The sequence below is a fragment of the Eublepharis macularius genome, chromosome 12 (genome assembly GCF_028583425.1).
Source record: "Eublepharis macularius isolate TG4126 chromosome 12, MPM_Emac_v1.0, whole genome shotgun sequence".
Taxonomy (NCBI): Eukaryota; Metazoa; Chordata; class Lepidosauria; order Squamata; family Eublepharidae; genus Eublepharis; species Eublepharis macularius.
Window position 1 is genome coordinate 44,936,395 of NC_072801.1, and position 21,455 is coordinate 44,957,849.

At 46.0% G+C, this 21,455-nt stretch overlaps 1 protein-coding gene across 1 annotated transcript in view; it reads right to left on the minus strand.

The window, feature by feature from the left end:
• Positions 1-700: 700 nt before the first annotated feature.
• The window catches only part of FAM117A (family with sequence similarity 117 member A), a 37,170-nt gene continuing 16,415 nt past the window's right edge, over positions 701-21,455 (minus strand). Inside the window, exons 2-8 of the mRNA XM_054992250.1 lie at positions 18,177-18,346; positions 10,500-10,589; positions 7,582-7,695; positions 6,616-6,747; positions 4,930-5,158; positions 3,167-3,287; positions 701-2,247 (exon numbers count right to left, since the gene is read on the minus strand). Of these exons, the coding sequence (XP_054848225.1) occupies positions 1,914-2,247; positions 3,167-3,287; positions 4,930-5,158; positions 6,616-6,747; positions 7,582-7,695; positions 10,500-10,589; positions 18,177-18,346 (1,190 nt within the window). The 3' untranslated portion in view covers positions 701-1,913. The remainder of the gene's footprint in view (positions 2,248-3,166; positions 3,288-4,929; positions 5,159-6,615; positions 6,748-7,581; positions 7,696-10,499; positions 10,590-18,176; positions 18,347-21,455) is intronic.

The window sequence follows — 21,455 nt, forward strand, 5'->3', positions numbered from 1 at the left end:
GAGATAAGATTAGGATAAAATATAGTAGTTAACCCAAAGCAACCCCTCCCAAAGGACTGGAGTGGGAATTTTTCACTTCTTTCTCTTTTGATTGCAGCGATGTAGAAAATGAAATCCCTTGGTAGCACTGGTATCTTTTTGGAATCTTTCTGCAAGAATTCACTTTTTGTAATTTTAGCCAAGCCTGTATTAACCTACTCCTTTGTGACCACACCTGTCTCGGTTTAGTTCTATGTAGTCCACGTATACTTTCAGTGAACTCCATTTTACCTAGCTCTCACTTGTAACTTCTACATCCTCAGATTCAACACATGTACTATCCTTCATGCTTGTTACTAGATTATCTGCTCTTATTAGGCTGACATTAAAAAGGAGTGTGCACCATAACTTTTAGAAGATGACACATACAGCTTTCTGTATGTTGAGCCTAGTCGAGTTAGAATTTTTCCTAAAACTTAGGAGCATCTGAAGTGAAGGGGACACAGGCACATACTGACCCACCACTAGGCCATGCATTCAGCAAGCTACTCATTCAATTTTGAGATATACTTAGTAGGGTGATGGTTTTAACCAGTACAGTGATAGCCAAGAGATGCAAAAACAGGTATACCCACACCCAACGCCGAGTCCCGTCCCACCAATTTATGTCCTTATGATTTGTCCCCATACAAGGTACTGTATAAATAAAGCCTTTAGATGCTTGAAATTTTATTTTTGGTTTAAAACCAAGATCTGCAAAAACCTCTGAACAAATCAAGTCAGTGAACCTCTCAGGCTAACATTCTTCCATAAGCTTCTGTGATACATTAATATACAAAACTTCAAAAGTAGCTGCAAAAATACTGTCTTGAAAAGAATATAATTTCTGCCTCAGGTTTGAAGAAACCTTTCCAATGCAATCCTGAGGCTTAGCAACAAGATAAATCATTTCCAATACACTTTAGAATCAAGGCATCACCAGGTTTAAGGCTTTCCATGGAGTGGGGGGTGGGTGGGGGGAAATGGAAGAGGATGTTTGTATAAGTGAACCTGGGATCTTTGGAGTGCTCAGCTTCTGTGCATTAAGAGTGGGGTTAAAGCTGTGCAGATTCTCCAACCTCACTGGCTAGAATAGTAGTGTAAGTCTGGACTGGTCAGTTATGATTGAAAGGAAGAAATCCACTAACAGCGGCATTCTACCCAAGAACTTCAGGCATTGTTTTGCAGGTTTCTGAACAAGGAAAATCTTCAGAGACCCACTTGGGAACCATGTAGATGGAACACTCCCCTTGTTTTTCCTCCATAACATAAATAAGAAATCTATCTGAAAGGCACACAAGTTGAATGCCTGTTCATTCAACTTCTAGCTGAGTACATTACGATCATCAGCAGAGCATTTTGCAGATTTTTAGGACTTGTGTTTCCCATCCTGCACACTCTACAGAACTTGCTTTGTAGGAAGCATTACAGGTTTCCCAGCTAAACTCTTGCTCAGTGGTCATCTGCTGTTGCAGTATACATCCGCTTCTCTGGCCACACATTAACTCTTTTCCATATTCTGTGTGACACCAGTGCAATATCCTTGGCAGCATTCAGAACCATGCGAGAGCATCTGTCACACTCAGCAACCGAACAGAAGGGTGAAAGAACCCCGTGGATAATGGTGTGTGCTCTTTGGACATCAAAACAGCAGAAGGAAATTGCCATTAACTCATAAGGAAAGGAAGTGCTTTAAAGTACCAGGAGTTCAAGGGGGGGAAACCTATTGGGGCTGCAGAGCATCCACTGGCAATCTGCACTTTTAAGTCTGCTGCAAGGAGCGCTCATGTATCCTGGAGGTGCTCAGTTTCCCAGTTCCCAAGGCACTCTTTCTCCACAGCCCAAGTGCACAGAGGGACCAACAATTTATTTGCCTCTGCCCTGCCCATTGAGCTTCAGACAACCAGGGAGCTGTGGAAGAGGATAGTGTCTTCCGCCTGGTTCCGCTTCCAGGACTCCAATGAAGGTGACTGAGGGGTGTCACTGAAGTCATCACCTCTCGAGTCTTTCCGTAAGGCAAGGATTGGGACCTTGGATGTGGGCTGGCATGAGCATGTGCCTAGTGGCACAGAGCTGGGAGAGGAAGAGAAGTCTCTGAAAAGGAAATCTACATTGGGAATAAGAGGCTTCACCAGGCTGAACCGGCAGAAGGCAGAGCCGGTTGGGTTGAAGTGGACTTTGTTCTTATCAGGACAGGAAGGCAGGAAAGTCTCATTGGAGCTTTGTGGTCTGGTTGGAAACAAACAGAAAAGGAGATGAGTGCTTGCAAATTCTGACTACTCCTTGGGAGAAGATTGTTTGCAACAGACAGGCATATTGGGACTCTGAGTTTGATGCTTTAGTAGTATGGAAAAGTACAGGGTTTTGGTTTGTCAGCATTAAACACTGCCAGGCTGGAATGGTACTGTTTAGTGTAAAATTCTTATTCCAGCCTCATCTTTCACTCATGTGAAAGATAAGGCTGAAGTACAATGGCTTGCATTATAGGTGCCTAGAAACACGATGGGTGACCTAGAGACTGCATAAGCAATCGTAAGAGCTGAACCATATATATGCATCTGAGATCTCTTCTGTCCTCCCCCCACAAATGGCCATGCCATATTTTGGTAAAGGTCCTGGATATGGCTTTTGGCACTATCACTACAAAACTCCATAGTCTTCATGATCATGGGAGCATTTTTAAAAAATGGACAATGAACCATTTCTAGCAATGGGCTAACTTTAAAAAAAGAAGTAACAGCAGAGGTGGAATTCATTTTCTTCAACTCTGCTGCCTCAAAGCATTTTCTTCATTGCTCATTTTTGTTATTGCTCTATTTGCTATTAGAAAAACAAGATTTGGGTCCAGTAGCACCTTAAAGACCAACTAAGTTAAGGTGCTACTGGTCCTGAATCTTGCTAAAGACCAACACGGCTACCCACCTGAATCTCTCTTGCTATTAGGGCACACAACACAGATGGTGCCATTGAGTATTCTTACATCAATGTCATGCTGTCTAACAGAACCTATGGTGGCGGGGGGGGGGAGAAGGACCCTTATCCCTTCTGCTGCAATTCTCACCCATTTTTATAGGCCTGTGTATATCAATATGTAGGTTGGCTCTGGACCACCCAGTGTTACAAAATTCACCTTCTCCCTTCTACTTACACCACTTCCTCAGAAGCACGGATTTTTTCGCAGCCCTCTGGAGGTTCCCTCTTGAACACGTAGGTGTGGTTGGGACGAGGAGACAAGGCAAAAACAAGAACTGGAGAACTGTTGCCATTTTCTAGCAGGAGGGAAAGAAGTTGATGGCTTAAGAAAGCAGCTGGTTCTGATACACTAATTTTTAAAATGCGGAAGCAAGAAAATCCTGGGAAAAAATACATTTCAGGGCCAGTTCAAGGTTATTTGGGGGGGGCACTCTGCAAAAAGTACCCAGCCCCACTTTACCTACAATCAAGCTGCCCCACTCATGCCTCCCTTCCTCACCCACCCACCTGCATGACCCCCTTTCACTGATAAGCCCTCCCACCACAGTTGCCTACACCGCCTGCAAGCCCTTTCCCCTCATGGTACTGGACAGTGCATACAGCTGGGAGTGCCGCTGGTGTGGCTGCCGTGAGTGCTACCCCTGTGACCAGCCTGCTCCAGGAGGCACTGGGCAGCATGTGCAGCTGGGATTCTGGGAGGCAGAATACTCACTGGCGAGTGAGCAGTCAGGGTGGCAGTGGGTCCTGGGCCTTGGCAGCTGCCCCACCTCAGGATATTCTGACACTGGCCCTATACCCAGTTCTCTATCCTCCAGTAAAAGAACCTCAAAGGGAGAATCCCATCTGAAACTTCTAAATTAGCAGTCAAAAGGTCTGACACAATATAGACCCATTTGGGACTTGGGATTTATTAGTCACTGTGCGTGTTCGCAAAACCTGCAACGCCTCACCCATGACAAGTGTTAAGTAGCTTAGCAACACTAATTAAGTACAGAGACTATTCTTTGGATTTGAACTTTAAATTATATTACATTTCACCCAGGACTTCCTGCATTCCATGGCCCCTTGATTCTGCTTTTTCCCCAAGCATTGGAGCAGCAGGCATTATCCCCCTTGCTGAGATTCTGACCCACACACAGATGCAAGAAGTCCAGTCTCGCTGCCAGACTCAAAGTGCCTTTGCAACTCCCCCTACCACTGGGCTTACCAGGGTCACAGTGCTTCCTTTACTGCCAAAAAGTTGACAAAACTAGTAGCCTGTATAAGGAATAACAACTTTAAAAATGATTTTTTTCATCTGGAGTTTCTTTCCTATCCCCTAACCCTACCCCCCCACCCCCCCAATTCTGAGGAGTTAGTATTTCTGAAGTCCTTTACAACACTGATTGTTTAGGAATAAGTGGGGGAAATATACAGAAGACACTAAAAACCCAGGGTAAGACCTGGAAGAAAGTTTTAGAGTAATCATTTCGAGTACCAGAGCAACTTGTAAGTTTAGATTGTGTTTCTGGTTTAACCATGCCCACCTGACAGCCACCCATACCCCCTTCAAGAAAATGTCAATGTAGCATCTGACTAGGGTGGGAAAGTTAGATGAACCATAGGAAGGAGCTTTGGTTTTGTTGTTGTTGTTTATAAATGTTTATTATTGAATTGCCAGCTTAAAATAAATTTATGAAAGAGAACAACCAGATCTGCCCACTTGGAAGCATTTTGTTTGCTTCTGGCTGCTTTCTACCACTCTTGCCTGCCCAGGTCAACGCTGACTGTACCTGCCTATGCCAGGTTATGATGCCCACTGGCTTCCAGACTGATTTTGGAGGTACAAACTTATGAGCAATTTGGGGCCATGAGGCCAGGGGGGAAATATCTCAAGATGTGCAAGAGTCTCTGAAAGACTGAGCTCAGTGCAGGCCACAGCCAACCCTCCATGCTTACCTTTCCCCTTGGTTTCTAGTATTGGTGCTTCTAAGGCACCAGAGGAAAGATCTTCCGTAGCAGCTCGAGCAAGAGTGTGCGGGGACCATCCTGGAGCAGTGGAGGGGGATGGGGAGAGAGAGAGGCTGCTGCAGCTGCTACTGCTGTGCTCCAGTTGTGGCAGCAAGCAATCTCCAGTGCCCTTCTGGAGAGGTGCTGGGGCCCTGTGGCCATCAGGGACGTCCAGAATCTAGGAGAGGAAAGATAATTTTAAACAGAGGCAGACAGGAGAACGCACAGCAACGTAGAAGGAATAATGGCATGCTTTAAGAGATCAAGGAAGACAGACAAGTGCGTGAGCAAGCATTCCCCTGCAAGCCCTCTGCCACCATTCCATTTCTCAACAGCTTCATTTAGATCTGTAAGGAAGTGATGGCAGCAGTACCCCTGTGGGGGCAAGAGACGACACACCATGGCTCAACAATCCTCGCCTGCGATCCAACAGTCATGCAGCTGTTATGCATTGGTGCGGGGAGGAAGAGCAGCAAACGTGACACAGTAAAGCGGCAGGGACAGGGAGAAATCAGAGGATGCAATTCAATGAAGTTTGTAGGGACTCCCAGATCAAGAGCTGCCTCTCAGCATCCAAAACAGAGTCTGGGCCAAGCTACAACATTACACAGTGGCCACATCTGATGAAGCTTCAAGGATCCTTTTTCACTTTGCAGCAACACCAGGCAACTTATTTTTCTTTTTATTTATGTTATTTATGGTCCACCTTCCTCACTGACACTCAAGGCAGATTGCACCGTGTGAGCTAACACAGTCAATCTCAAGGGCATTTCAATAATAATGTCATAGGATATATAAATGCAGAAATCCAATACAGAGTCGAAGGACTGCTGAAACAGAGTATAAGCAATTGTAAGACTGACATATTAAGCAACACAGAACTACCCAGTAGGTTGGGAAAGGAGAAAGTGAGTAATCCTGCCCTTGATCATTGCCTAACCCTTCCCCCTTGAACCTCAGCTTCCCCACTAAGTTTTTTTAAAAACTAGATTTCAGACCTTGTGTATAAGGGAAGCATGGCTCTGGAACCCCACAGGGATAGAAGTAGCTTGGAGGCAATGTGAAGTCTCCCTCTGGGGAAAACCAAAAACCAACCAGCAGGGGAAGGGTGAAGCACTCCTTTCCTTGTCAATCACACCTACCCACAAGAGCTTTGCAAGGGGCTTTGGGGCAGAGAGACCTAGTTCCAGTGCAACATCTGATATGGCCCTCGGAGGATAACCAAAGAGAGAGGGAAGTAGGAACACCCCACAGTTTGTCAGACCAAACTTTACACCACACAGATCTTAACATTCATGTTTGTGAGATGCTTTGTATGGGACTAGCACGGTGAAAGCAAAGATCAACTTTTTCAGGATGCACAGTGGAAACCAAGCAAGTGGCTTCTCTCATCCTATAAAGCTGCTTTATATCACACCAGACATTCCATCAATCAAGAACAGCATCATCTACTCTGGCTAGCAGCTTCTCTCCAGAGTCTCTCAACTGGAGGTTTTTCACATCAGCCATTACCAGAACCTTTCCACTGGAGAAGCCAGAGATTGAACCTGGGACCTTCTGCATGCAAAGCAGACGCTCTAGCCCTGAGCCATGGGCCCTCCTTAAAGGGGGTTTTCAAAGCCAGCTGTGACTCACTCTGAGAAGTTCTTCGTCTCCTTGCTCCTTTACAAACACCTCTTCCAACTCCCGGCTGAGACCATCAAGGCTGTTGTTCAAGTGGTTGAATGACCCGGCAGTTGAGGATGGAAAAGGTGCAGGCGGGGAGACCTAAAATGATGACATCCAATGCTGGAGTAAAGAAGCCAGTGACCCCTTTTATACAAATGGCAAGTAACCCCCACGGATGGGGTACAGGAATAAAATCAATGGGCCATCCCTAATAAATGCGTGACTCTGACCAATTTTTTCCCCATCACGCCCCATGCAGCCATCTTTTAAACTGGAAACGCTAAGGGGATTTCAACCTGGGGCCTTCTGCAAGCCAACTGTGTGTTCTGTTACTGTGCTATGGCCCCCTCCTTACAACAGCCTGCTATCTCCTTGTGATACTGAGGACTCTCCTCTGGAGAGAGAATTTGACTTGAAACTGGTGTTAGTCGACAGAAAAGATTAGAGTCTGCTGCAGCATAGTGGTTAAGTGATTAGGCTGCCAATCAGCACTCTCCCAGTTTAAATCCCACTACTGCCATAAACCTTGGCTAAGCCACTCCTTTTAGTCCCAACGCCCCAGCTGTATTGTGGGGATAATAGTAACACTGACCTTGTTTACTGCTCTGAGTGGGGCAATAGTCTGACCAGAAGAGTGGTATATAAGCATTATTATTATTACTATTATTACTATTATTATTATCTGAAACACAACAATAAACAGAGGTCACATGTTATTATTGATTGGCCTTGCTAAGCTGATACAGGTTTCCGCCAGAGACCTAAGTATCAACCAGATATCGGCGTAATATGTACGCTGTTCCAAGCAGCACTGTCTTTTGCAGTTCTGTAGGTGTTATGTCAGAAATCTGCAGTTTTTCCATATGAATTGCACCATCAACATCACCCCCCCCCACCCCCCCGGGTTGTTTGGAGGCTCCAGGCTAGACGTACCTTAACCAGTGGGAGCACACTATGGTCGCCCTGAACAGGGGAGCTCCGTTCCTTCTCTCTGCCATTCCTGCCGCTGAGCTTTGTTCGCTGAAGCTGCTGCTTGAGTTTGGCAATCTAGATAACAAGAAGTTGTCTTGCAATTAATGGACTCAGCACTGCCCAACTGGTCACTCCCCTCTCAATTTCGTTCCCACATTCAAATTATAAAGGCAAATTATGAAATTCTGAAGATGGCAGAAATGGGCAAACTTATGGACAAGACTGATCAGAGAAATAGGTTTCCCTCCCCAATTCAAGTGGGAGAAAAATGGTCACCATTTGTTTTTTTTACTGGAATAGGCATTGCGATTATATAAAGATTGAAATATTTTCCTGTGGTAATACTTTTAAATTAAAGGATAAGGCAAATTATTACTGAATTTGAGAATCAAGTTATGTTGCCCGGTTGCTGAAACCAAGAACCTTGCAGCACCTTAAAATTTAATTGATTTATTGTGGTGTGAGCTTTCATGAGCCAGAGTCTACTTCATTAAAAGCATGAAGTGTTACATTCAGTAGCAGGAACATGATGCTCACATACACACCCTGCTACAAACAGCAGAAGGGTTGGGGAAATTATAAGAAAAGACAGAGGGCCCAGTGTCCGAGGACGGAGGCATGTACCCAACACTTGAACAGCACAGATAAAAACAAAACCCAGTCAATTCACCAGCACGTATTTCCTCACTCTTTTACACTGGCCAAACCCATCATCTCCGTACAAGAAAATAAATGTTAGATGTTTAAAAAATGGAAGCACTAAAAAAGCAGTGGGGGGAGCATTTCATTCTCCCGGGACATTCAGTGGGCTTAAGTAACTGCCACTTAGGCAAGTATTTTGCTTGGGCTTAGGTCTGAGACATCGATTTTTTTTTACTGGTGCTTCCGCTGCTTTCCGTTCTTTCCATACCCAGCTTGAGGATGATCTTTCTAGAAAGACCACACTCAGAGTGGGGTGAATTTCCACACCTCCACGTCCACGTCAGCACCGTTTCTCCTTGTGCCAGCCATACAAGCACATACAGCCCCATACCACCAGTGGGCTTTTAACCACCCTTTTCTCTTAGATGTTGAAATCCTTTGGCAGGGAAGATAGTTTTAGATGGGTTGGTCTGCAGCAGAAGAGCAAGATTCGGATCCAGTAGTCTCTTAAAGACCAACAAGATTTCCAGAGTATGAGCTTTCAAGGGTCAAAGCTGGGTCCAAATCTTACTCTCCAAGCAGAGAGGTTTCAAAAAGAGGTGCTGACGAGAAGCTGCAGAACTAAAATTGATAAGAAGATTCAGTATGATCACAGTAGGACTCAACAGGGACTGGGCCAGATGAGCTCACTACAGATAGTAAACTGCCCCTCCCTGTCGGTTTCTACATGCTGTTTATATTTAGAGAGCTGCTGTAGCACAGTGGTTAAGGGGTTCAGCTGAGAATCAGTACTCTGCTGGTTTGAATCCCACTACTGCCATGAGCTCAGCAGGTGGCCTTGGGTAAACCACTGCTCTCAGCCCCAGCTCCTCAGCTGTATTGTGGGGATAATCAAAACACTAACTTGTTCACCACTCTGGGTGAGGCACTAATCTATCTAGAAGAGTGGTATGGAAGTGCAGTTGTTGTTGTTGTTATTTGTCCTACTTGGCTAAGTCAATTAACACCTTCCCAAAACAGATCATCTGCTCTGCGATACCTCTATACCCTGAGAGATTGGTATGTTCTGGCTCCTTTCCCCAATATCCCTCTCCCCCCCTGTCTGTAGATGTCTTTCTCCATCTCTCTCTCTCAACAACTTGTGCATCTGTCAAAATGGGCTCTGGCTCCCCGCCCTCCCCCCAAACCCACGTGCCACAACACATTTTACTCTTTAAGCTGCCGGCAAGCCTCTTTGTGGTTTTTGCTCAAGCAGGCCAACACAGTCACCCCTCCAGAACCTGTCTGCCTCGTCACTTTCGACATGGCTGCTTCTTCACAAAGAAAGTACGGTGTGTGTGTGTGTGTGTGTGTGTCAAGTTCATTGCTGACTTTTTTGTTTTTAAATATCTGAGATCTGGGGTAGTTTACTGAGGCAATGGAAATTGCCAGGGAAGCAGCAATTCTGTTGAAGATTCTCACATCCTCCTCAGGCCCTTTCATAGGCATTTGCAACACTACTTTGTTCTGCAGCTTAATGTTTTGTTAGTGGACTCTCCTGGGCCCTTGGCAAAAGGTAGGATCCCGCAAGAGTGATTGAGTGTATTTTATTCGGGGTGGGGGTGGTTAAGTCAAAAATTGTTTCCACACAAATGACAGTTAATGTTCTTTGCAAAGTGTCCTTTTTGGGAGGAGATTCTCAGCAGAGACCAGGCTGGAGGGGAGGGAGTGTGTGGCTGCTTCCTCCTCTTCCTCTGGATGGCCTTATTAAGGGCAAATGAGAAGCAGAAGGGGGCCCTGTTGGACTATTTTGATCCAGTGCCAAGCAGGCGGAGGAACCCCTTTTTCAAAACAACCACCGCTCCTTTTGTTCAGGGACAGATAGAGAGGTCTATTCCAGACAGCTTAGCCCTTGTTGCCTTTCAAATGTCAGGGTCTAGCGTTGTCACACACCAATCCCAACACAAACACACACATTTTTCACGCTATCTTTTCAGCGGAGACCACAAAAAGCACTTGGCCGTTTTTGCAAGAAGCCTCCTACTGCATCTGGAAAGTTCCCAGATGGAAAACTTTCTTTGTTAGTGAAACCTACAGCCGATTTGTGTTATTCCCCTGTGAACGATGAATATGGGTCTCCTCTATACAGAATTGCTTTCAGTGCTGCGACGTGTGCTCCGGCAGCTTTAACACATCTTGACACTGTGCTGTGGGAGGAAGGCCTGGTTTCGTTTACAGTTGCCAAGGAGGTCTCTTACCTCTCTGCGATGATCCATGCTGCCCCAGGAGGCAGAACGCTTATGCAGGGTGGCTTTCCCCACTTCTGCTTCATGCCAGGATACAGGAGTCTGGAAAAAGAGACGGGATTTCATTAGAACTTGGCCAGCCCAAGATTCCCATGACCTTACAGGCAGAAGGTCAGTTCCAGCAGAGTCATTTCTTCCACGAAAATTAGCTCTGAAGGCATCCCTCAAGAATATAGTATCCCAAGGGCTGCTTTTTACAAGACCCCCCCCCCATAAGAATCTCACTGCCATATAGGAAAAAAAAAACATCAGATTGACATGTTCTATGGGGAAACCATGGCCAATCATTGCTTTCCAATGAGTGCACATGTGGTAGTGACTCGCATACATTTTTAATACATGACAGTGTACATACATTGTACACGCATTCCTACACAAAAGCGATACCCTGTGAAGGAAGCACAAAGTGGTTTGGCTCCAGCTCAAAATTTCTGCTTGTGCATTTGTGCAAGAAAAAGCCTGTGGCAGCTGCTTGTGCCAAGTCAAACTTCTTCTATGCCCACTTGTATTTCAGCTTGTGCAATCAATTTCTGCGCCCTGTAATATACATGGAGGGAAGCGCTGGGTGTTGTGCAAGATCCTGTGCAAGTGGAACTGCACTAAGTCTGTTTATGTCTCCACTTGTGCACTGTTGGGTCCAAGCCAGTACATTCAACAGCCCTGAAGGGAAGGTCCAGGTGTGGTGGTGGTAGAAGAGAGATCTATGAACTCGGTCCTCCTTTTCTCACCTAGTTTTGCTCGCCGATCTTTCTAGCCAACCCTGTCAAGGCTGCATGTGGCCTTTGTCGTTTTGAGAGATTAGCTCCCTGTGCAGACACAGCTGACTTGTGCTGGCACAGATCACAATGTGGTACCGGACCGAGGTGAAGAAGGCTGCAGCAGTGTTACCCAAGAGGATGTGAGCAGCAAGGATTCCCAAGCAAACAGCTTGCCAAACCCACCACTCAAACTTCTCACACACTGTGCATACAGTATTACGGAGTGCTATTTTACAGGACAGTTGGTGGTAAGAAGCAAAACTTCTGCCCCTTTTTGTACTTCATTCTAAAAGCTATCTATAAATACAGCCCAAAAATCAGCACTGACTGGTCAACACCAGTGCAGACAAAGCCGAAATTTTCACTCATATCTTCAAACTATACCTGTCACCTGTTTGCCATTACTCAAAGTAGTTTAGAGCCTGTTCCATTTTTACCCCAAGCATCCATTGTGCCAGCTACAAAGCGAAAACCAGCCTTCCTAGAGAGGCTGAAAGAGAGACACCTGGCAGCTGTTTTTAAAAGCAGCTCAGCTGAATCACCCTGCAGCAGCAGCAGCACAGGACACCACAGCCTTGAAAGTTGCTGGAGCAACTGCAAAAGCCTCCAAAGCCAAGGGAAGCTTTCACCACTGATCAAGCTTTACAGCAAGTAACAAGAGGTGGCCTGCAGGAGGAAGCTTGGAAACCTTCTGAACCACAGGACACCAAAAAGCTTCTTACAGAAGACACCAGTGTTCACAGGTTGACACTTGCTGAAAGGGTGCCTCGCTAATGCTTAGCGAGGTGTTTCCGAGACAGAAGCAACCACATTTCTCGCACCACCCAGCCACCACGGCCCCAATTAGCTGCAGCAGCAACTCTGCCCGTGAGACACCACGCAGCCACCATATCACACCCACATTGGGGAGGGGCTTCCTGCCCCTACTCTTAGCAGTTAAAAAAAATCTGCTGAGCGGGCCTATTTCTGAAAACCCACAAGATCCCACTGCAGTACAGAGTCTGGTTGCCTTTGCTGCTGGTCCCACCGTTTCCATTTGTATTTAACGCAACAGTGGAAACTTACAGAGCAGCCAACACACATCCTTCAGCCTTTCAGGGGTTTCCCTCACGCTCGCAGAGACCAGCATTTACCCACCGGCTGCAGCCACCCCTGCAAAAAATATTCATGGCAGAATGGGGATTCGAGAACGGGTTATCCTGACCCGAGGTTAACACTCTAACTACTATACCACACTGGTTCACTTCTGGAAGTGATCGAATCTGCAACTCCCCCTACTCATTTGGAGCAAGCGTCCTTGATAAAAGTGAGCTGAATTGGGGTCCGCATTTAAAAGTAAACAAAAGTGGATAGGGGTAAGTTTGGCATGCCACACAAGATCCCCACTCTGTTCCTCGCCACCACATGGTGCGTAATTGTGTGCTCCTTTAGGCCCGATTGACACAGGCAGCCGAACGGACCGTTCCCTGGAAGAATCCTCCCACCTGAGGTCTGTTTGGGAAGGCTCCCTGACGCTAAAAACAACCTCCAAACAGAAAACCAGCCCAGTAAGCAAAAAAGAGGAGCCAATGCCTTTCTCCTAATTGTGGTAGTTTTCCATTTGCTCTTTTGCTTAAAAGTCTCCAGGTAAATGAACACTGGCACCTGAAATAGCACACCTGCAGCCCGTTCTACCACCTCAGGGCAGAGTTCTGCCGCCACATTCTCCAGCACATGGAGTGCAGGCCTTACTTAGGCCCCTTTGACAGATGGAACCAAGGGAGGCTCCCAAACTCTTGCTCTTCAAGATTTCAGCCTTGTGTAAGAAGGCTCAAGGGTTTCCAGGTCCAAGTTGAGAAATTTCTGGAATTTTTTTTTTTGGGGGGGGAGCCTGGAGATGGTGGGGTTTGAGGAGGGGAGGGGCCCACTAGGGTATAATGCCATAGAGTTCACTCTTCGGAGCAGCCATTTTCTCCAGGAGAACTGGGCTCTGTGGACTGGAGATCAGTTGCAACTCCAGGAGATCTCCAGCTACCACCTGGAGCCTGGCAACCCTATGTGCCTGAGCAGGGATGACTCTGGCTAGCAGTCTCATGCTTCTCTAATGCTATGAGCAGAAGGAAACCCACAGGCTGCCTCCAGACTCAATCAAAACACATACATGAGATCTGGCTTGGGGGAGGGGAAATTCTGCTCACAACAGCTTGTGCCACTATACGGACTGCTCCCCGCAACTCTGCAAACCCTGACTTCTAGGCCAAGTCTTCTGATGTGGAAGGAAGTTTCCAAATATGTTATGCTAACGGCGGTCAAACAGCTTCCTCTGTGTCATCAAGAAGGGAAGAGGAAAATGCTTTGAGAAGCAACGAGCTGGAAACCTCAAAAGGTCAAATCTTCGGCAGGGGAGGTGTGCCTCAAGTCTCATACCCAAGACTGTGAAATCTTTTCTGCCCACAGCAGAAACGCTGTACCTGCAGGGCCTGCAAAAAATGCAGCAGGCCTGAGATGCAGCTGCTGCCGCTAACTCATCTGCCTTGTTGCACAGGAGGCGGCGGCAGAACAGAAGGCGCTTCTGCAAGGTGGAGAGATGTTTAGGTTGCGGACATGTTCACAACAGCTTGTCTGCAGCCCACACTGCTTCCCTCCCTCCTCTGCCCAAAGGGAGAAGCACGACAGCAGTGCACCATGTTGCACCAAGAACCAATGTGTTTGATCTTGTGGTGCATGTTCCCCCACCTGCCCAAAGCCTACCCAGTCAACATGGCTGCATCACAAAGCCCAGCCTGCCCTCAAAGGGGGGTTGGGAGGATGAAAGTGGGACTGGGCAGGGAAGCATATAGGCTGCTCTGCACCTGCTGGGCTATGGGAGTCACTCTGAGCTACTCCACTTCAAATTGCAAGTGGGGCTTACATGAGTGGATGCTCCTCCCTGCAAAGGGAGGGGAGCTCTCCCTGAACAAAGAAAGGTAGCATGCCCAGCTTTCTTTATCCTGTTTTGCTAGTTTTCTATGTGTAGGGATTTTTTAAAAAAGGGAAAGCATTTAATTACTATGGCTACAATGTGAAAGGGTACAGCCCAGATGCATCAGCAGAAATGAATCCAAAGTGTAAACATGAGGAGCACCACTCTTTCACTGATTGCACTGTAGCTCAGGAATCTTCTCCAGGGAATGACTGTATAGCTTCAGAATGTAAAGCAACAACAAAGCACATACATTTAGGCCGCTGTTCATTGCTGTCGACAGAAAGAATACCTGCATTTGTGGACAGAAGTGGTCCGCAAATATGGTCAGCTAACATATTTTTGCTCTCGGACGTTAATGCCCTAAGGCTGGCCATAGACAATTTTGCTTGTGTTGCAATTTTAGCAGTGGAGTTAACATTGTTTTGTTCTATGTCAGCTTTCAAGATTGTTAGTGCTTTTTGTTGCTTTAAAATTAACAGCTCAGAGCACCTCTCTTGCTAGAAAGCCGCTCAGGGTATTTTACAGATAAAAAGGCCAAATCCTGCAAGGAGCCGCTAAAGTCAATCCCTGCCAGTCTGGCAGTTGTTTGGGCATCTCCAGTTTTGTTGTGCCTATTATAAAAAAGTAGATTTATTTAAGAAAGCAAAATGCAAATTGGAGCCTAACTGAATGGCTGGTAGAGTTCTTTTTGCCTCTGAAGAACCATTTCTTGTGCCTGCAGAAATATTTACAGGTTGCTAAGAGTTCCTCGAGGGCTGGAGGTTTCCCCCTCCATCCGGGAGCACACACATGCCTCGTGCTGAGCAACTTCCTCCAAAGCAGAACCCTCATTTTAAAAGCAGTGCATGGCAGACAGCCCATGCACGTTATATAAGGGTTTTGGCCAGGAGCTGTGATCAGAGCTGGAAAAGCCTCTCGCGCCGAGCCCATTCCAGAAGGAGAGCACTGAAGGCCAGCTGCCTCTACAGCCAAGCCAAGGAAATTCAAGTGCTGCCTCAAACGGGCAAGATCACAACAGGAAAGGCCTTCCCTAGAAAGCTACCGATAAAGAGCCCAGATCTCCATACCAAGAGAGCGCTCCTGTCCCAGGGAGGGGGAAGGGAGGTCCAAAGAGATGAAAGAATTTGTTCTGAATTTACAAACTAAAGTTTTACAAAAAATATGGTTTAACAGAAGTGCAAAAATCTAAATTCGTCCACCCCCTAAAGAAAAACCCAAATTTGGCCTTATAAGAGAACTGCAAACAGCTACTAAGTTCTATAAGGTTTCTTTTCAGTGCACAATTTGATTGGCTCAGATCCAGAGAACTGCTGCCCCTATGAAGATTCTGAGGGAAAGGCTCTGAGATTCACATGCATTACCAGCTTGTGAGATTCAGCCAGATCCCATATGTTGCACGACCGATCTTCTGTGCAAACCCATTTCTGCACATAGACTGCTTATGCTAGCCTGGGTGCCTCCGTTTCTTGGCTGTAAAGTGCACTTGTCACATTTATGGTTTTATTCCTTAGAGATTCCACCTGTCCTCCCCCTTAACGTTATGGCTCAGTTCAGACCTAATGCAAAGCTATGGTTTAAAGTAACAAGGATTAATACGATCATTCAAAAGCAGGCCATTCTGCTAACCAGAGTTAGTTAGGGTCTGCTAAGCAGGATCTGAAAAGTTGGGTTGAAGTTGGTTTATTAACCACGGTTAGTCTCAGCTAGGGTTTTGTGTGATGTACAAACACACACGTTTTGGCATGTATTCCAGCACCATACACAATCCTCCAGCTACAGAAGGGGTGCCCATTTTTTGAGCCTCTGGGCACCTTTGGAATGCTGACCCACAGTGGAGGGCACAACAGAGACAGCCGACCAATGAAACCAACCTCTGCTAAGGCAAGCCAGGATCTGAATGATCATCTCCTTTCATAAACTAGCCAGTTAAAACAAACTATGTTTTTGTATTATGTCTGAACGGAGTCCATGACCCTTGACTATTTATTCCTTACATTAAGTCATGTGTACTTTAAAGTCAATTTAAAAAGGGGGCAGGATCTATCTTCCACTTATGCTACTCTGTAAATCACTTCCTTGGCATGACAATCAACACACACAGTTTAGCAGTCTGCATAGTAACTGGATATGTCAACATTACTGTTACCTGCCCAGAGCCCTGAGGACACAAACAACTACAAAGTTAAACACATAATTGCAAGGGACAATCAATAAGACAAGGGTGTTGGGCTCAACTGACTGGGAGGGTTGAGTTGTTCTTTCACCTGCTAACCAAATAGCCCAAGCCTAACACACAGCAGGCCAAAGGATGAAGGAGATCAGGATAGAGGATATGTATTTCTTTAGCAGTTGTGCATTTTTCTGCAAGATCAGGACTTCCATATGCACACCCCTCCTCATCTTCCAAGATCTCACCAGGCACTGCCTGCATGATCTCAAACTCATCTCTGCAACCATATGAGTTGTAATGTGTTTTTTTTAAAGAAATGAAGACAGAGGGACTCAGGACACCAAATTCCAGCCAGATGCCAAGTAGTTAGGGCTGTAACACACAGCTGCAGGGAGATCATATGCACACCATCTTACCCAAACTTGAGAACTGTCATCATTGGGAAGAAAAGGTTGGCTCTTATGATCTGACAGTGGGAGACACTGATGATTGCTGATCTTCTCAGCTTTCCCCTTCCTGCAGTGGTCGATTCCAACCCTGGGAAAATTGGCTTGCAGGGACCACACAGAATAAAGTAATATGGATCAGGAAGCTGCAGCGGGGAGGGGGGAAAAGGACAAAATCACTCCCTCCTGCATTTTGCATGTGCAGAGCTCAGCTGTCAGAAAAGAACTTGACTTCCCCAAGGCTGGAAAAGACTGGTGGGATGGGAGAGCTGGGAAGATCAGCAATCCCTGAGGAGTCTTTGCAAGGCCCCTTGGGCAGTCTTTGTGAGGCTCTTGAAGTGGGTTCCGCTCAGCAGAAGATCTTAATGGGAATGGGGTTGTATGGGATTTTGACAATTGCATTAAGTCAGTTGAATAGAACCAAGGATGGAAGACTGATGGCTTTAATCCCTCCCTCCGTCCCTCCCCTTTAATGGCATAAGAGTAGATAAAAAGTACAAAACTAATGTGAGACAAAAGACAGTACAGATTATAGTATAAAATTGGTACAGATTGCAGTGTAAAACGATAAAAGCAGAGACAGTTATAACGATAAAAGTAGAGACAGGTTATATCTGACTAGCTATTTTTGCCAGGAATCTGGCAACCAGAACTGTAGTTTCAGAACTTGTATCTTTTAATAGGTGATATACTATTTTGTCTTTATTAATATACTGGTTAAGATATAATGAAGAGGGAAGTTCTTTACAAACGGCTGTATGCAGTTGGCAATCTAAAATAATATGTTGAATTGAGTCAAGAGATTTTAAAGGGCATGTACAAAGTCTTTCACGAACAGGGACTTTATTGTAGCAGCCAGTTAACAGACTGATGGCTTTAATGAAAGCCAGTAAGGTGCAGAGATTAGTGTTGGACCAAGGTTTGCACCTCTACTCTGCCATAGAAGCTCACTGCATTGGACCAGTCACACACTCTCAAGAGTTGTTGTGATAAAATGGAGAATGATGTAAGCCACTTTAAGTCCCCATTGGGGATAGAGGCGGGGTAGAAATTAAGTAAATAAATAAATTTAAAACTTACATGAATCCCCTTCTTTTAAAGGTCTGATCAATTCAATCAATAATTTTTGCAAGAACACATGATTATGTTTTAACCTTCTCTGGGGACACAAGCTGAAATAAGTGAAAGAGATACCCTGCACAGCATCTAACTTCCCTTCTCTGGCGACTTTCACTACTACTCCAGGAGACCCCACCCTGGTGCCCCATAAACCCTCCAGACTCCTTTTTTAAAAAAGGGTAGCTCTAGTACCTGTGTAGATTTGTCGCTCATATGTGATACAGCAGCTCCTTCTGCATCCCGAGGCCACTGACCCAGGAGGTATGACCCGAGGACGGTGTCCAAGGAAGAAGTACGTCTCACCCTGGGAGGTCTGTTTCGGCAGGCCTTCTCAGTAGGACCAGCAGCACATGGAACGCTGGCTGGGCAGGACGGAGGAGAAACAGAAGTAAGAAACTTTGGCCCTTCCGGAGCTTGGGTACCTCTACCAAGACGATTCCAACAGCAGTTTGCAATTAATTTCTTCTCACCAAACCCCGAGGGACAACTTAACAGATGAGGCAGGGGAGAAAAGGAATTCAAAAAAGGGGAAACTTGACAGCAAATTAATAGGTGTTTCTCCAGTCCCTGCTAGGCCCCTTCGTGTACAAGTGTTCCCCTCAAAATGCAGGGAGAGGACTGGTCATGGCCAATGTTCCCTCTAAGCTTTGCAGTGTTGTGAGCTAAAAATCTACTTTGTGAGCCAAAACAAATAAAAGCCATTAGGTGAAACGGCCACAGAAATCAGAGTATACTTCTGTATAAAAATGGATATGTCCATGCTGATTACAAAGCGGTAGTTGTATTAGTCTGTTGCTGCAAAATAAAGCAGACACGCAATGGCACCTTAAAGACTAGCAGGTTTATTTCAAGATGAGCTTTTTTGAGTCAGTGCTTACTTCTTCAGCCTCCTTCTGCGCCAAGGCCAAGTTAAATGACGCTGGTGGTGGCTGAGGCGCTACCTCCTCTCCTCCACTCTCTGCGGCTGAGGGGATCCTAGCAATTTCAGGTTGCACAGGTCAGGCCAGACCCGATCTCTCAGCTCTGCTCTGTTCCCCAGCTAGAGAGCCAGCAGTGGCTGGAGGTGCTCTCTGGCACCACCCTGGGGGCCAAACCAGCCACAGCCAGGAAGGGAGGAGAGAAGTGGGATGAGGCTCCATCCCTGCTCCATCCCTATAGGGCCCACCTGCAGATGCTGGCTGAGTGGGAGGGCGGGGCCGCCTGAGGGTTAGTATCTGTGAGCTACATCTGAGAAGCTGTGAGCAGAGGAGTCAGAATCTGTGAGCTACTGCTCACATGCTCACATTAGCGGGAACACTGGTCATGGCTGTCGCTTTGTGTTTTGAGGCAGCAGCTTGCAGGCTGCCTTCACCGCAACTGATGCAATTCCTTACTCAAAGTATGCCGACTTCTGCACCTGAACATGAGAAGTCGTGCAAGAAATCAACCCCCAAGTCACTAGCTCAGGTGGTGGCCTTTGGAAATTCAACTTTAATCCCTGATGTGTGAGGTTAAACATGAAGTACAGGCAAAAACTTTGCTCTAGAATCAAATTACTCAGGGGTAAAGGAAAAACACTCTAGGCGTGCTCCACAGCATCTAAAGCTTATGTGTCTTAAGCCATGGCACTGAAAAACAGGGTTCCAGGGTATCAAATTAAGCCTACACAAGTCATGGTGGGGGAAGAGTGAGGGAGTTGTCACCATCAACCTCTCTAAACTTTATCTCCCTCACAAAGCCATGCTGAGGACTGAAAAGACCATCACACAACAAACATACCCAGAGAAAGAACAAGTAGGGTGCCATGGGAAATCTGTGGCACAATTTTGAGGGTATGGTTTTTCTTGAGCATCTTGCCCTCACGAACTAGAATCCCCATGTTGACAGCCCCACAAGTGCTGGGGAGGGGGGGGAAGAAAGAATCAAAATGGCCGACAGCCTTTGTTTGGTAAACTGGCTATAATTCAGTTATGAATAGCTGTACAGCAATCACTCACAACTCAAATTAAGAGGTAATTATGCTCTTTTAATGGTTACATAAGGGTGAAGAGATTTAAAGTTAAGGTGATAAGCAAAAAACCCATTGCAAACATGCTGAGACACTTTTTAAAAGTATGCACTTTAAGAGGGGGAGTGTCTGTGTATTTCAATGATGCAGCTGTTAATGAGTTGAAGGCTCTTGACCTTACGGTACTTTGTCCAGGTGACCTCCATGTAACAAGGATGGCACTGGGGGCACATAGTACAGTTCTTCTAGGCCAAACTGACAAAATTTGGCACAGGAGGGTTGCATCATTATCACGGATTTTGCTGAGTTAGTATACATACTGACATGCATCTACAGCCAATTTAAAAAGAAATCTATCACTGGGAGCAAGGGCACACCCCTCCCAAAAATTCTTCAAGATCACAATTCTCGTTAAAGGTGTGCTCATTCCTGTAGCCCTAGAAGATGTACTCCACCCACTACAATAATTAAGGCCTCATTTTGCAGCTCAAAAAGACTCCTGAACAAATGGAGTGCGGTGTGCCAAAATTAGCAGAAGTGCCACAGGAACTGATGGAGACACATTTAGGAAGCTTCCAAGTATTTCTGCTCCCTAAGCGCAGATAGATCCAGTATGGATTCGGTTATATTCATTCACCTACTAGTGATTGGTCCACCCAGAACATTTTATTGCTATGTTTTCATGCATGCACAATGTTTTGGACTGTTGAATTCCTGAAAAATGCACTCACACAAAATAACCCTACTGAATTTTGCCCTCCTCTGCCCATGCAGAGTACAGAGTTCAAAATGAACGAGTTTGGTGAATTCCTTACTATTTGTTCCTCCAATAACCCAGGTTAACACTGCATGTAGATTAATAGCAATACTCTTGGTAGTTCAGAGGGCTCAATGCCACCCTACTCTGAGACAGACCCACTGATCCTCATCCTGCCTTTTCTGCTCAGTATCGGGGAGAGACACTGCCCAGAGGGCTTTCCTGGTCTTGATCTCTTAGATCCTTTCTAGATTGCCAAGAACCGATCCTAGGTCCTTCTGTATTTACTTCACCTCTATGGCTATGGATCTACACCAGTCAACCCAATTTATACCCACTGACTATGACTGGCTGCAGTAGAGCAGAAGGCAAATAGAACTACTGGCTTCATTAGCATCTAAAGACCTCCGGTCAGTCATTTGCTGAGAAGAATGCAGGCATCTTCCTGCAATAGAAGCCCTGCCTTGGAGGAGTCTCATTTTCTTGGTGCTCAAAGCTGGGCAATAGAGGGGAAGTTAATGAGAAAATGAGCCCTTGCCCCTGTGCCAAAAAAGCACTACGACTGCATTCTTGATCACAACTCTCCACAGATACATCCCATATTTGTGCCCGTACCTTAGCATTTTAAAAACTTTTTTATGGCTGAATACTCCCCCACCCCACACACACACATAAGGAGCCCCGCGGCGCAGGGATAAGTGGCAGTACTGCAGCACAAGCACTGTTC